Raw genomic sequence first — 17,924 nt, 5'->3', positions numbered from 1 at the left:
CCATTAAATGGTGACAGATTAAAAAAATAAAATAAAAAGAATCTAGTTTAGTTTCAGTAAAGTTCACAGTTTTCAAGGTTACTCAGATTGTGAAAGACTGACAAAGCAGTTATCACTGAGCTTATTTTACTTTCAGAACAAGTATATGCTGACTACATTTTTTACAGTAAGATTTTAAGACATTAAACATTTTTAAACACTCAAAGAGCTGCTCATAAATAGCTTCTTTTTTTTTCATTCTGAGCGCAGAAGATTAACCACCAGCATCTCTCATAACAGCTGTTCTGCTGCATCACAAAATCACATTTCCTTCTGGTTCTTATGATCCAAAAGACTATAAATTGTCAATGAGATTCACAACTACCATCTGATAGCGGCAGACTATCAAAGCATGCCATAATTGCGCACAAGGTCAAGATGGCGCGACATACTGGATTTTAGCTGTATGTATTCTGCAGTCTGTAACTCGTTTTATTTTCTTCCTGTCTGAAAATCTGAAGGTGTTTACAGTTTGAAAACACTGGACTGAAAAAGCGGCAGTAAGAACAGCAGAGGTCACCTCTGGCACAATGTCTATACTGGAAGTAAGCAGCGTGTTGCGACTCGACAAAACTAGATCAGTCTAATTATAATGAATAGAGCTGCCTGCTAAGCCATTTCATTTACCTCCATCTGACTTGAATAAATTTGTTTTATTTGAATAAAAGTCTTACATTTAAAAAAAAATGTATTTTGCTTTGTGTGATTTGCTCCTCCAAAATGGTCCATGAAGATGGAAATACTAGTGGAGTACAAAATTCAAAAATTAGAAATAACAGTAACACTTTACAATAAAGTTCTATTTGTTAACATTAGTTCACTACATTGGTTAACTAGAGTCGCATGACAAATAATAACAATGTGTGTTCTAAAATCGCCTCAAAATAAATATTTGATATCTTCCAAATAGATGCAATCGCAGTCTGAAGCTAAAATATCTGTGCCCATCATATATTACACAATATTTTGTGAAATCTGTCAATCTGCAGACTTGCTCTGACTTTCAGCATCTAGCATTGACTTTTCAAGGCTGTAATTTGAGGCAAGTTATGTAGTGTATTCCAGCCTATAGTTTACATTAATTTCAACATTTACATAATACATTTTACAAAAAAAAAAAAAAAGGCTGGGTAACACTTTAGTATAGGGACCAATTCTCACTATTAACTAGTTGCTTATTAGCATGCCTACTATTAACATATGTGACCCTGGACCACAAAACCAGTCTTAAGTCGCTGGGGTATATTTGTAGCAATAGCCAAAAATACATTGTATGGGTCAAAATTATTAATTTTTCTTTTATGCCAAAAATCATTAGAATATTAAGTAAAGATCATGTTCCATGAAGATATTTTGTCAATTTCTTACCGTAAATGTATAAAAACTTAATTTTTGATTAGTAATATGCATTGCTAAGAACTTAATTTGGACAATTTTAAAGACGATTTTCTCAATATTTTGATTTTTTTGCACCCTCAGATTCCAGATTTCCAAATAGTTGTATCTCGGCCAAATATTGTCCGATGCTAACAAACCATACATCAATGGAAAGCTTATTTATTCAGCTTTCATATGATGCATAAATCTCAATTTCGAAAAAAATGACACTTAAGACTGGTTTTGTGGTCCAGGGTCACATATTGGCTGTTTATTAGTACTTTTAAAGCACATATTCTGCATGACCATATTTTACATCCATAATCCTACCCAATACCTAAACTTAACAACTTCCTAACTATTAATCAGCAGCAAATTAGTAGTTTATTGAGGCAAAAGTTGTAGTTAATGGTTTGTTAGTAGTGAGAATTGGACCTTAAAATAAACTGTAACCAAAATTTGTATCTGTTAATATTATTTAATGGGTCTGAGCCATAGACTGTAAAAAAGATGGACGACGCGTCTCCACTTCCTTCCACTATAGAAAAGTGAAGTGAATACATCTCAGTATGGCCGCTGCCATCTTGAGTAAATGACATCATTTGTAGCCCAAGTCTGCGCATTAGAGATTCGTTTGGAGCCAGAGTCTGCGCAGAGGTGGAGCCGCGGAATCAAACTCCCGCCAAAACTCCCGCAGACCCAATCAACCATAACGACACGCCCCGTTTTTATAGCATCAAATTACTAGCTAAAATCAAACGTATCACAAAAACGAACAATTGAACATATATCAGCGTGATAACAACTACCTTAAATGACCAAAACCATATTTCGGAAAATTGTATTGGAAAGTGTAATTTATTTGTTTATTTTGACTGAAGTCCCATTCGTTTACATGGAGAGGGCGGGGTTTATGACCTGTACTGCAGCCAGCCACCAGGGGTCGATCAAAGAGCCCGCAGATTCACTTTTAAGGACGAGTGAGACACACCTGGTCTGAGTTAACGTGAACTAACAGTTGTATTTTTACTAACTAACATTATCAACAATTAATAAATACTGAAACAAACATACTGTTCATTGTTAGTTGCATTAACTAAACTAATAGGACCTTATTGTAAAGTGTTACTGAAATAACTTTTTAAGGTAACAAATGCAGTGTTTTATAATAGTCTGTTGACTTAGTATGTCTTACAAAGTACTTTTGTTGCCCAGCTTGAAAATGTACTGAAAGTATTCCTGACATGCAAACTGATATCTAGCCTGTGATGGTCCTTACATTTGATCCTCATGTTAAAACATTGCTCTCGTTTGAAGGTTTTTAGAGACAGTGTACATAAAAGTCAGCTGTGTGTGTGGACGAGAGCCAGAGAGAGACTGTGGCCCAGTGACCTACTGAGGGCACAAAATTCCTTGCCCTTTTAAAGCGGTACCATCTGTTACCAATCACCTCATTCAAACCAGCAGTACTGTACTAGACTGAGCGAGACAGAACAAGAGAGGGAAAACAAAGGAAATAGGGGGATGGGCACAGAGAGGAGGCAACAAAGATCATCGTAGAACGTATAAGTGACAGAGAAAGAAGGCCAAGATGCAGAGAGAAAAACAGAGTGAGGGAAGAGAAAGAAAGAATATATCCTTCATTGTGTACATTTATCTGGGGTTAAGTGACTCAAGATGTGGCAAGATATTTGGGGGGAAGTCGGGGGCTATAAATATTTCAGTGCTAACAATAAATGACAGATGCTCAACTGTATGCCTGTTGGCTTCTTGCTAATACAAACACACCCCAATAAGGACTGAACTTCAACACTGCACTGCTTACACTTCTCACAAAAACATCTGCCAAAGATGAACCAAGTTTCAGGAAGTGAAACTTCAGTCGTACTGATGGCACCACGTCAGAAACACATTCATACACAACTATGGAAATTCTTATCCAATGCATAGCCCCACTGTAAAGAGACAGTTTACTCTAAAAATGAAAATTGAGCCATCAGTTAACCACAGCCTAAATTCTTGTCTTTTTCTCATATAAAGCTATTGCATGGCTTCAGAGACTTGGAATATAACATGCTTTGTTGTTATTTTGAAGCCTGACATCTTCAGCTCTCATTCACTTTTATTATATATGGAAAAGATTTACCACAATAAGATAATAAGAGCAATGGTTTTTGTTAACTAAAAGTAGTTAGTAGTTTTAGTAATTTAAATAAAACTGAAATTAAATGAAACATAAATGATATATGAATAACTTAAAGATAAAAATCTTAAATGTAAATGAAAATCGTCATATTTGCAACTAAAGTTGAAATAAATAGAAATAAAGTACTTAGTTACTTAAATTGATAAAACTTAAACTGAAATAAAAAAATAAAGCAAAATACAAATATTTATAGAAACCAAAAAAATAGAAAAGCATATAAAACAAACTAAAAATTTAAATCAAAATATAAGGATAAAAGGTCATCAAAATATTAATAGATACTATAATAGTAGGCCTATAAAATAACACAGTAAACTGTTTACAGTATTGCCCACTATGGTCATATTTGTGCTAGAATCGAATAAAATGTGTAGTTCACATGAGTGTTTTGCATCTAAATGTGCTTCAAAAACATTACAATGAAAAGCACTAATTTGACTGGAAAGTTCAACAGTAAGACCTCCATGAGTTTGGAAACACTACATTCTGACACTATAACATGAGACTAAATATTGGCAGGAAAAAACCTTTAATGCAATGCAGCTGTTTAGAGTTGACATCGCTCCATCTCATTCCATTTTAACATCTGAGTCGCTCTCAATATCAAACTGCTATTTCCTCCAGCTTGTTCCTGCTACATGTCACAGTCACATTAAATATGGCAATAACGGCAATATTTCCACTGTAATCAGTGAGCATTACGAGCGCTCATCTCTGAACTAAACGCAAATATGGAATCATCACTCTCAATGATATTTTCAGAGCAGACTGAAGAGGGAAAGCTTACTTAATCTTGAGGATGCATGAGAGAGCAGATTACACAAACACTGGCTGCTTGTCAGGAAGAGAACAAAACAAGCCTTCTGCAGATGGGACTGCAGGGCAGAGAGTCCGAGAAATGCATCAGGGTGAATCAGAGTTGTGTTAAGCAGCATGCGACCGTTCTCATGGCTGCAGATGGCATTCATAAATGCATAATAACATCATGCACAATTTAGCTCTGTGTCTAATTGCGAAAGAACGTTAGGCTCTTGCGAGAAGTTGTTTTTCTAAGAAGTCAGCCGCTCAATGGTTCTGTTTAGCACCTATGCAAGCTGAAGCTGTGACTTCCTTCTTTCAAAGCATGGCTTATCTGGTGAAAAGTAAGACTTATTTATTTTTAAACATTAGACACCTGTACCTCAATAGACTTGCTAACAGTTAAAAAATAACCCTTGAGGGCTATACTTGACTAAAAATCCATTTGAATCGTTAATTATAATAGCACACCCAATTCAAGAAACCTAGCAGACTGATAGCAGAGTATTTATATTACATTTTTACATTGCCGCTATAACCTACTTGTTTATATAAACAATTAAAATAAAACTCTACAAAATAATCAAATAAAGTATGTACAGTAGGTATCACTATTTGAATGCTTTTACTTATTGTCCATTAAAATTACGAGTGTATGAAGCAGGAATGACAGCACTTTATTGATATTAAATTAAATGACCTTCATTTAACCAGGAGAAAATAAGCATTTTCAGGGTTTGTTGTAAACCCCTGATTACCAAACTTCTGCAATTAATTCAGCACAAAAAATGAAACAAATTTAAATAAAAAATAAATAAATAAACACTTATTCCATACTAAACTGCAGGAAGGTTTTCTTTATGACTTGCGATTTACACTTTTACACTGCAAAGAAAACTGTGACATTTATGGTGTGAGGCTATGAAACCAGTAAAATGTACAAAGACAAAAAAAAAAAAAAAAAACAGCACAGACTGAATGCAAGAATGTGTCCTGTCTTAATGAACCATAATCTGCATTTGACAGATCGACAAATTTTATATATTGCTGTGGACTGTAGGCCAGTGATGGGTTTATGTTCAATAATATGAAAATAAAACAAACAATATATTGACTTAATATAAAATATAAAGTCTTAAAGTCCCCCTACAGTCACTAATTTTATACATTAGAACTCATCTTTGAAAATCAAAATGACATATCAAAACATTTCCCATGGACATAATTTCTTCCTTAAAATGGCATGAATATATCTCGAACCCCTTCCTTGGTATACGCAGAACCATGAATATGCAAATTTCTCCCTGCCTTTACTCAATCCTGCAACTCGGAATACCTCCACTTTCACTCAGTTAAGAAGTCTTAATGCTACACAATGGCAAATGGGAATGGTGGATTAATTCAGCTATATACAGTATGTTTGAACCAGAAACTGATTCCAAAGAAGAGGAAGAGCAAATTATACAGGATCATCTACAAGTCAATGAATGGTAATATATTTTATGTATCGCTCTCTACAAAATCAGGCATGTAACGATAACCGATATCATTAGCCTTTGGCTTGCCTACATTATAAAACAGCCCCACCAAAGTCAATGGTTACACGAGTCAACAGGATTGGTTACACTGCACCGTTTCAAACCACGTTTTTGAGACCTGCAGTTTTAAGAAGAAAATGCTCAGAATTTATTTGGAGGCTTACATGTGATTAGTCATACATGTGATTAATTTGATTAAAAATTTCATTTGATTGACCTCCCTAATCATTAGTGATATCATGACACCTCTGGCAAGGTTTTAAAAGTTAATGAGTTATGACTGTGTTGAATTATACAGACAGCTGTTGGCTTAATCCCGAACATGTGCTGCATTTCCAGATTTTTTTTTTTTTTTTAAATATCATATCCTCTGGGATGAATACATTAAAACATTCATAACAAAATATGTAGGTCAGTCACTTCGGCTCTGATGGGATATGAGGTCCGGCTCTTGGGAGCTCAACTACCACTGGATCTGAACCACAACCACCTGTTTGGACTCTTCATCTCCCTTTTCATGTTCTTTTCAGCTCTCTATCCTCTGTCTCCTTATCACCGCTCTCCATGCCCTAAACCCCTCTCATCCTCCATGCTTCTTTCTCCTTTCTCCTTCACACCATCAGTTTATACTTCTCAAATACATTCCCGCTCACACTCTCTCCAGTCATTCTTTTCCTCTCGATTCTTTCTCTTATATTAGGCAATATAAACTCTATTAATCTCTTTCCCCCCTGATACACCATGATCTCCTTCAGTCTCTCTCTAAAACGCTTGTTAGATGACATAAATGCAACCTTTTCACAAACCACTTGACCTTAAAAGAAACCCACATACCACTCCACAATGAGATGACTGACACAATCACTGTATTACCTTAAAATACCAAATGTTAAAGGACAAACGTCTGCATAAAATTTGATTAAAATTTAATTAAAATATGTGGTAAGATAGAGATTAAAACTCATTACTCCAGGTTATAAACACTGCCTAAAGCATGCCTGTCATGCGCCTGTATCTGCTCATTCACTCTCTTTAAACTGTCTCTCAGCCTTTCAATTAAATACCAGCTCAGATGCAAACACACACAAACATGCTCATTTACATCACAAATAGCTTAGCTACGAATAAAATGCCAAAACCTTGCACTTGTCAGGGATTGTCATTTGCAGAATGAGAGGCTCTAACTTTGTTATTCTCACAGAAACAAAAAATGTGGGATAGAGGAGCTGTATGCAATACACAATGGAGCTATTCAAGAACCATTTAAAATATGCTCACAGACTCACTTAGAAATTATTTCTAAAAGGCTTCCATTCCATATAAGGGAAAAATATGCCTGGAGGTTTTCTAGAGGTTTTTATGGTCACGTTATGGATCACACGTAATGCTACACAGCCATAAGACTGGTGACCTTTAACCCCAGCTGAGAGAGGTCAGAATGGCAGTCTAAAGTTGACCTTTACTGATGTTTTGAAATGTGTTCAGGGTTAAACTACCAAGACTGCCTAGTTCTGTTTATTCAACTTTTTACTGAAGTGGATAGTGTATTTGTGCAATACATAATTGCATGTGATGAAAAAGTGTTATTACAGCATTTCATTCAAATCTATTCCTATGCCATCATTTTGTATTTTGCAGTGTGTTTTCTTTCTTCCTTTTTTTCTGTTGTGTTCATAAATGTAGGCATTTAATGTAGTCTACAGTATTATCTTATTAGTAACAACCAGTCCTTAGCGATGTAAAAGCAGTTTCATCCACAGATGTGTTTTTTTGGCACTTCCATTTGCTGTGTTGCTGTGCTGACCAACATAAAGCTGCTTGCTATGACATTCGGTTTCCAGATACAAAATAAGTGCTTTATAATATGTAAATAATAGAACTTTTCTGACCTATGGTGCACAGAAAAACAGGTATGCTTCTTTTGAAATTGGCCTTTTCACAAACACCTTCTGTCTTTCTGAGAATAACCTTTTAGTTTCTATATGGTCTGCTTCCTGTTGTGTGTTGAAAGCACTTTACTGCAACGTAAAGAAGCAATTAGAAAAATGGCATATACACTCAAGTAATGCACCTTCTTTTATCTATTTCAAGAAAAGCTTACTCTATAGATTGAGTGTATTCATTAAAAAGTCCTCAAGCTATCCTCCCATTTCCTGGGCCCATTACAATGTGGCTGTGATCTAGATTCTACGCCAGTCCTCTGTGCCCTGACTCTCCTCATTTCCTTCACTTCGACCTGCTTGGAGAGTACTTTGTCTTGTAAAAACTCAAAAAAAGACTGCCGGACTGCTTTGAGGGTTCCTTCAAGCCTCGACAATACTCAGGAAGTCAGGCTGCTCGGTGTTTATGTGTGTCAGCGTGTGTGTCCTCTCTTCTGACCTACATTTGGAAAACCAGACTGGCCAAGACTGCAAGGTTCATATGTGGTTAAAATAAACATTTACTCTGCCAAGTAACATTAATGTGGTCCTGCAATTTCTGAGCAGGAAAAGGCAATCTATCCCCAAAGGCTTCCAGTACAGTCAGGCTCAGACTGCGACTCCATTGCACTGGTTCATCTCAGCATTTGGCAGAACAATCAGAAGGTGATGGAGATACCTGTTCCCTTTTCTCAGAAGATCTGCGGCTCAAGGCATTATTCAACTGTCTAAACTCCAGCACACTTCCTGGACATTTTTACCAGTCGCAGATAAATTCAGCACCACTCCCAAATCTCCACCTTATTAGCTGGATCTAGATGCAGTTTTTTGCTATTATATTTCAATGGATATGTATTCAACAAGTAACTGCACAGCAATCTTAAAAACAGTTTGCAATAAAAATCTGTCAGCAGTATATTAAGATTTTGAATGTTTGTGTTGCATGGTATGCACTTATGCTCAAATGTTTAAAAAAGAGAGGCTTTTTATTTACTCAGAGTAGTCCACTTATGACTGCTGAGAAGGGAATTATGAAACCTTCCAGTTAATCAGTAAGAAGTGTGAAAGAAACAAAATAAGAGTCATTTCAAAGATTGTGTGAGGGTATTTTGCAAATGTCAGTCCGTCAGTTCATTGTAATCAGACACATTTTTCTTCAATTATGTGTATGTGATAGTCATTTAAAGAGGTTACTTACTGATTTCTTTCAACTTGTAGAACCAATTTCAAGTCCTGGGCTGAGACTAGAATCTCCCCTCTCTCTGGGAACTGGTCCTGATGAAAAAGAAAATTGAAATATACCTCTGTTCAATTTAAAATACAGAGCTGTCAATGTCATTTCTATCAAAAGAACTGGTGGCATAAGACAATTAGTCGAGTTGCCAATAAGTTGATATTAATACTTTAAAATAGGGATGTAACGATTCACTCAACTTTTTTTCATGAGAATTGAAGAAAATGAGATTGAAGACATTATACAGTAAATGTATACAGTAAATGCGTCCTTTTATTAGGCTATTGCTGCACGTTTCTTTGTGAAATTGAAATATAACAAAACTAAACTGAAATTTTAAAACAAACTCCAAATCAAATAAGTTACACAAATAAAACAAATCTCTTCATATAAACAAACTAAGGCTTTGTCTGTGCTCTTTCCATTTAAAATGAGAGGCAACCACTGCATTTTAATCATCGTCCAAACAAGAATGCAGCATACAGTACATGCAGCATGAGCAGTTTTTAATCTAAATTAGACTGTATAATTTCGAAATTTGACGCAAAAACAGAATGGTCTGACTTTAGTTTTTGTGAAACTATACTACATTAGGGGTGTCCTCGACTAAGGATTTTCATAGTCGAATCAGAATTTTCGAATCATGCCGATAGTCGACTGATAGTCGAATCATATATTTGGGGGCGGGGCAAAATACATTACCAAGAGTCAAGTCAGACATTTGACAGTCATAAATACACAGGGAAAATGTGTAACAGACGCCTCGCAGATACAAACGGGGTAAATAATGTTTTATGTTTTGATTAAAAGATAGTTAATATTAAATGTCAGCGAAACCCTTAAGAATTCACAACATTTTTTTTTTTTTTTTTTTATTATAATATAATGTTATGTATATGAGTTACAACTTTCTGCATTTCTGTTTTGAGCTGCGCGCGCTGAAGATGAACGAAACATATGATAGCCGGTTTTTAATCAATGGGATTTAACTCATTTATCTCACATAGAATACGCTTCGTTATTTATATAACATAACGTTAATATTACGATTTATAGGCTATCTGCACAAAATGCCCTGAATGCTTCTGCGCGGCTCTGAATGAACTCCTTTTGTGGACGCTTTCTTCACGCAATAACACCATAATCACCGTATAGTACTACAATGAAGTGCTTTACTGTAGCGTAACTCAACCAAATGCATCTTATACGAGATAAATAATATATACACGATATAAATAAGCCGACTGAAACGTTTTGAAATCACTTGTTGTACCCTACCTGATCGAAAAAAAAACAAAGTCTTCCACTCTGCCTGTGTCAATTTGGGTCTTGTTAAAGATTTAAATCCCTGCCGCCAAGATGCTCCTCTGTCGGTCATGGATTAGAAAGCGAAACTTTAATCTATAGGGGAAGTTGGATTTATTCACGCACGTTAATATTTATTTAAAGCTTCTTCCTTTTAAGATTCTTATTTACAGCATTATCATAATAGGCTGTATATTAACTTATTGGGAGAAAACCGGTAGTTCGATGTGAAATCAGACACTGAGCAGTGAGCACCCCTATATAGCCAAAATGGCATGATCATAACACCCCGCGAATATTCGACTGTGAGATTGGGAGTCGAATCAGGCTCCTCGAATCGAAGCATCAAATCGCCGACTATTCGGGCACACCCCTATACTACATAAAACATATCTTAAACGAAACAGCAGACGAGCTCACACAGATGCCAGCAGGTGGTGCTTAAGAACAGCAATGAGACAGTGTTTCCTGGGTTACCGCTGTAAACAAAGCAGAGCTGTGCTTATGAACACTACTTTGCATTGTTCAGAGGCAAGATGAAAAGAAAATACCACAAACTTTTCTAAAGACAGTCAGTTCCCCTCAGAGATACAGTACATTCATATAAACTCCTACTCCAATAGAGTGGGGGAACTATGATGTCACTTTGTAGACAAAACCCCGGAAGCGAGTGCATTTTAGCATTTCCGGTTCCATCGTCCCAGAGTCAATGGGTTTTTTGAATGGGATTTTGGTTAAATCCCTTAAATAAGGTCCGTGGTTCACACAGGCTCAAGATACTTTCACGTTTTATTCTACGACATAAAACACACCAGTTACACCCCACTCGTGATTTTTTTAAACTGTTATGTTTCTTAAAAAATACGGTTGCTAACAAGTTGTTAAATGGGACTACAGGCGCTGTCGGAGACATTAAACGTCATCACGCTGAACAGTTTATCAATTTACAGTATCTTCAAATTGTAGTATAATTTGTAATTCAATTAACTGTAGAATAACCAATTAATAGTTTCCCGCATTTTATATTGCTGTTCGACAATGTTTTTTTGCTTTGCCCCGAAATGCGATGCAAGTCTTTGGAGGGAAGATGCTCGTTTTATCGCTTTCCTACTGATACAGAGACTCTGGGTTTTTACGATTACGATTATTACATGTAAACGCCACATTTACCGGCTTTACATGGTGAAAAAAGCCACGTTAAAATTAAATGTTTACGGCCACATGAAGCTGTAAGAAAGCATATAGATTGAGGATTTCCTAGATGCAAGGATAAAATAACATTTTGTGTAACCACCCTAACAAAATGAGAGCTGAAATGTGGTACTTTATTCACTAAAATAAGTTTAATCTTACCATATCCAAAAAAAAACTCACTCTGCTGTTATTTAATAGATTAAATGCACTAGAATTTTAATGAATAGTACGTGGGGATTCGTTTTTAATTGAAATATTCATATTAATCAAGGATTTATTGACTTTTAATGAACCTTATTTCGAAATGTACAGAAATACGTGCTTTCGAGAGGGATCACGTGACCCTTCGACGGCGATGCAAGCTTAGTCTTTCGCTCTGCTCACTTTGCCACATATTGTAAGATCCTGTCAGTAAAATTTGAACCACTCTGCATTGGACCCATCATGAGTGCTAAGGCAGACAAAGGGGATCGGAAAAGAGAGATTGAGCAATCGCCAATGAAGAAAAAATTCAGAGATTCCGCCATCTCCAGAGAAGACCTCGACGATGCTATAGCTAGCCGTATTGAACTAGCATTTAAACAACAGCAAAACACTTTGAATTCGGTTGTGAATTCGGCAGTAAGAGATGCGATGGACTCTGTACTGATTCCAGCATTGCGCGAACTGCGTGAGGACATACAAGCGACCAACAAGTCTGTTAAAGAGCTAAGAGAGGAGTTTGAGGCCATAACTACCGCGGCGAAGCAGACACGTGACGCGTTGATTCTGTGCAAGCAGATGCACGTGAGGATAGGAGGGCAGTCACGGACGAAGAAATCAGCTGGAGCGACTCACCGAGAAGATGACGGATATGGAGGACAGGTGCAGGAGGAACAACGACGACTGGTGGGGCTGCCAGAGGGGCTGAGGGATCCGACGCGGCTGGTTTCCTCAGAGTTCATCTTCCCAAGTGGATTCCTTCCTTGAGGGGCCGTGACATTGAGATTGACCGGGCGCACCGCGTGTATGACGGAGGGAGAGGCTCCGATCGGCCGCGCACTCTTATCTTCCGTGTACTGAGATGGCATGACAGATCAGATATCCTGAAGGGTGCTCGGCAGGCCTATCCGGTGAAATGCGCACAGAACAATGTTACACTACTATTTTTCCCGACTTTAGTCCAGCTACAGCGATCAGGAGAAAGGCATTTGGTCCGGTTTTGAAGAAGATGACAGCGCTTGGCCTCCAGCCCTTCCTCATCTATCCGGCGGTGGTTAAACCACGGCACAAAGGGGAACAGAAAAGCTTCGATTCCCCTCAGAAAGCGGAGGATTTTATCAGCTCCCTGTCTCAGCAGAAGACACATGCCGCGGCTCTGCGGGCGGCGACGGGAACAGCGGCCGCTGTCTCTCCGGTCCAGCGGGAGGAACTTTATGGCGGGATGGACATGGTTCTAGCTGCCCAGTAGGGGATGATGGTAGGATGGACATGGACGCTTGCTAAGTCTATTTTTGCTTTTTCTTCTCTCCTCTCTACTACCGAGATATTGTCCCTATATATCCGGTACAACGATCTCGTTGCTGGTAAGACTGACACTCCTTTTTTTCTCTCTCTCTCTCTCTTTTTGGAGGGACTAATTGAGAGTAGGTTTAATTAAAAATATTTTTGGCTGTGTGGGCCTTTCGGAGACATGTCTTGCGTTGGAGTGGATCGGTCACGAACCATCACTATTTTTGTTGCTCAGTCAGACCTATGTTCTCGGTAATGTGCGGTCTGAGTTGTTCCTCGTTTATAGTTGTTGGTTGTTCAGGTTTTTATGTTGTTTGTATTTTTTACAACAGACATTTATACTGTTATTTATTTTACCTTATTTCTAAAGGGATTTTTCATCTAGGAGGTTTGGTATCTAAAATGCACGTCAGCGTTTACATGCTATTTATAGAATGGAAGTGCTTTTGTTTTTTTTTCATTTATTGAATACAATTTAGGGATTGTGAATATTCAATGCATACTCTAAATATTTTATCACTGAATGTGAATGGTTTAAATTCCGCTGTTAAACGAACCCGTGTGTTAGAATATTTACACCGTAAGTCTATTTCCTGTGCCCTAATTCAAGAGACACATTTAAAACAATCCGACGTGGCACGTTTTCAGAATAAATATTATAAATTAGTGGCTTTTTCCTGCGCTCAAAATAAAACTAAGGGGGTGCTTATCCTTGTTAATCGAAAGTTAAATTTAACAATTGAACACCTTGGTAGTGATGAGAAGGGTAGATTTGTGTTTATCCGATGCAAAATATATAATAATAGGTTAGCATTGGTCTCTGTTTACGGTCCGAATGAGACAGACAGTGCGTTCCTTACACAGATTTCAAAACATTACTTGAGCAGACTGACTGCCCATTAGTTGTGGGTGGGGATTTTAATGCTGTCATAAATCCTGCTTTAGATAAATCTCAATTTGATACAACAGCCAATCCATCTTCTAAATTACTGAATAAATTTATCACGGAGCTCAACTTAATCGATCTTTGGAGAATTCAGAATACTAAAGCTAAGGACTTCACTTTTTTTTCTAATAGACATAAGACTTTCTCTAGGATAGACTACATATTTCTCAGCCCATCTTTAATTTCGTCGAATTCGTCCATCTCTATATTACCAATTTTATTATCTGATCATTCTGCTGTGTTGTGCAGTGTTCCTCTTTCCGATGTTAAAGCCAAAGCCCTAGATGGCGCTTTAACATATCATTATTAAGTAATCAGACTTTCATTACTTCATTAAAAGAATATATTAAGGAATTTCTTGAAATCAATATGCCCTCTGATGTGGATCCTCAAATAATGTGGGAATCGACTAAATGTGCCATACGAGGATTCTGTATATCTTTTCTTCTACTCTTGCCAAAGCGAAAACTTACCAATTTACACAATTAGAAAATAAAATACAATCATTGCAAAACCTACAAAACAACATTTTACTGAGCAACAGGCTACACAGTTGTCCTCTTTAAAAGAAGAATATGATTTACTTTCACACTCAAAGGCGGAATTTATTTTACATAGGACTAGGCAAAAATATTATTTTGAATCAGAGAGACCTAGTCATTTATTGGCCCTTAGGTTGAAAGAATGCGAGTCTAAGGCATATATTAGCGCAATAAAATCATCGGATGATCAGGTCACCATGAATCCTGTGGCAATTAATGACATATTTAAAGGTTTTACATGAATCTGTATAAAGCGAAACAGATTTTGATGAACCAATTTGTAAGCAGTATTTAGATAAATTGGAACTGCCTCGGATCTCACAGATGGATAAAGAATCTTTGGAGGCCCCATTAAGTTTGGAGGAGCTTCACGTCTCTCTAAAAAGCCTTCAAAAGGGCAAATCGCCAGGTCTAGATGGTCTCCCCCCTGAATTATATTTAGAAATTTGGGATTTGGTAGGGACACTTATGCTTAATTCATTTAATTTTGCGATTGAACATGGGTTTTTCATAGAGATCAAAAAACATCACTGATTTCATTACTTCTTAAAAAAGGGAAAGACCCATTAGATTGTTCCAGCTACAGACCGATTTCGCTTATCCCATGTGATCTTAAAATCTATGCTAAAGTTTTTGCTTTTCGTATGGAGAAGGTAATTCATAGTCTGATCAAGGAGGACCAAACTGGTTTCATCAAGGCGCAATGCATCTGACAATATCGTCGACTCCTTCATATTCTGGACTTTGCAGACTCCCACCGACCCCTTGTGCGGTCTTTTCACTTGATGCAGAAAAAGCCTTTGACAGGCTAGAGTGGAATTATATGTGGGCAGTTCTGCAATGTTTCGGCTTCGGCGAACACTTCATTTCTATGATTAAGACATTATACCACTCACCTGCAGCATCAGTCATAACTGGTAATATTATTTCCCCCCCGTTCCCTTTGCAGCGGGGAACAAGGCAGGATGCCCGCTTTCACCCTTATTGTTTTGTCTATCTCTTGAACCCTTAGCACAAGCCATCAGGAAATCTGAAGTATCGATTAAGATTCATGATCATAATCATAGTATTTCGTTATACGCTGATGATATTATTCTATATTTAGACCACTTTGATGTTTCAGTCTCTAGTGTAATTAAGGAATTTGATAATTTTAGTAGCTTATCAGGATATAAAATAAATTGGAGCAAATCTGCTTTAATGCCAATTAACAATGTTAAAGTCAATTCTTCTATTCCCTCATTTATCCCTATTAAGGAATCTTTCATCTATTTGGGCATTACCATATATAAAACATTCATAAGATTGCCAGAGACAATTTTAATAATATCTTAGTTAAAGTCAAAATGACATTCAAAGATGGAAGAATCTTAAAGTCTCTCTTCAAGGAAGAATTTCCACTGTTAAGATGAATTTGTTACCTCGATTTAATTTTTTTCTCTATGCTACCACTTTCTCCCCTCCAGGTTATTTTAAGGAGATTAACTCCATAATTTCTAAATTTATCTGGAATGATAAATGCCCCAGAATTAAGCTTACCACATTACAACATCCTAATAGCGCAGGAGGACTGGCTGTACCAAATTTTGAACTGTATTATTGGTCGCTCCAGCTTAAGGCTCTTCATAATTGGGTTGATCCTCAATCTACAGTTTCTTGGAGAGTGATTGAAGCTGACAAGGTTAAACCAAATAGACTCCAAGATATGTTATTTACTGGCACAGGAAAAAAGGGATAAATATAAATTTGGTCCGGTTGTGGCCAACTCTATTAAAATCTGGAAAACGGTGGAACGTCGGATAGGAGGAACCTTCAAATTTTGTAATAGTACACCTTTATGGCACAATTTTAATTTTGTATGCGGAAATCGTCCATTTGTCCAACCCTCTTGGTCCTCTTTAGGTGTAAACACATGCGGTGATATATATGATAACCAGGGCCTATGTTCATTTCAGACATTAAGAACCAAATTTTGTCTACCAGCATCCGCATATTTTGTCTTTCTTCAGTTACGTTCTGCTCTCAAAGCGTATGGAGTTCCTTGGGCATCTCCCATCTCCTCTCATCCTATGCAAGATTGGATTGCACCATCTGTTGGTCGGCCGTCTGTTTCTTTAATATATAGTAAGATTATTGATTGCGTTACAAAACCTCTTTCTATTCAAACTATTTGGAATAGGGAATTATCTGACCTTAATTTATCTGTCGACTGGGAGAGTGTGGTCTAATCTCAGTTTAACATCTAAAAATCTGGCTCATCGTCTAATTCACTTCAAAGTCATTCATAGAGCATACATAACTCCTTACAAAAGATTTAAAATGAAACTACAACCGAATCTCAACTGCCATATATGTAATACTACATCATCAGGTACTTTTCTGCATATGTTTTGGGAATGTCCTGTCGTCATCAGTCTATGGACACATGTAAACCTGGTTTTATCATCCTTATTGCAAATGGATTGGTCTGTTAATCCAAGTTTGTGTCTTCTTAATGATGATTCTGATCTCTGTATAACCTCAATGCAAAAGAGAATGATGTTTGCTGGTTTTACAGCTGCGAAGAAGACAATAATACAAAACTGGTTTACACCGCACATGTGTGGAAAAACATATTGGATCCGTAGTCTCCTGCACATAGTGGCTTGTGAATGTACAACAGCACGAATCAATGGGGCCAAGCCTTCTACCATCGATGCTTGGCAGTGCTTTCTTTTTGATATACGTGACTGTAAAAAGGAGTGACTTTTGTGTTTCTCTTGCCTTTCCCTCTTTCCCTCCCTTTGATTGGACTTTGAGATATTGAGTATGTGTCTGTTGTTTTTTATTTTTTTTATTTTATTTTATTTATTTATTTTATTTTATTTTTTTTTTTTGGATGTTATGTATAAAAAATAAATAAAAATGTTGATAACAAAAAAAGAAATACGTGCTTTCAAATGTTCTTCAGTTATGATTATTTCATTTATTCACTATACTATTTATTACTAATGTCTCATTTCAGTTTTAGTTTGTCTCTAGTTTTGTATTTATTCCAGTTTATATGAAACGGTTCATGTAGCGTGGATTAAAATTCATATACAGTGTAAATACTTTTCACTTGAACATATTAAAAATAAGTTTGAAACAGTTGTCGGTATCGTGGTGGTGGTGACGCTGAAGGCGAGCGACCGTGGTGGTGTAGTTCGTTTATAGCCTAAGTTCAGCTTTTTAGTTCTGGCGCTTTTATTTAGGCTTCAAAATTTGTCAAAGTTATATTATTTTGTGAAGATTATCTTGATGGACAAAACGTGTAAGTTTCATGAACTATGATTGAACACAGAGCTTATTTGCTA

The 17,924-nt window shown here is 36.8% G+C and overlaps 1 protein-coding gene across 3 annotated transcripts in view; it reads right to left on the bottom strand.

The window, feature by feature from the left end:
• The window catches only part of adam19a (ADAM metallopeptidase domain 19a), a 92,677-nt gene that overhangs the window by 47,615 nt on the left and 27,138 nt on the right, over positions 1-17,924 (bottom strand). For 2 of the 3 annotated variants that reach the window (XM_058781947.1, XM_058781948.1), the window contains one exon: positions 9,076-9,152. In XM_058781947.1, the coding sequence (XP_058637930.1) occupies positions 9,076-9,152 (77 nt within the window). Of the gene's footprint in view, positions 1-9,075; positions 9,153-12,347; positions 12,367-17,924 lie in introns of those variants that run through there. The other variant, XM_058781949.1, reaches the window with a different exon arrangement.

This window comes from Onychostoma macrolepis, chromosome 07, assembly GCF_012432095.1.
Source record: "Onychostoma macrolepis isolate SWU-2019 chromosome 07, ASM1243209v1, whole genome shotgun sequence".
Lineage (NCBI taxonomy): Eukaryota > Metazoa > Chordata > Actinopteri > Cypriniformes > Cyprinidae > Onychostoma > Onychostoma macrolepis.
Note: the sequence above shows the minus strand (reverse complement) of the source record. Positions and strands in the feature narration are given on the sequence as shown.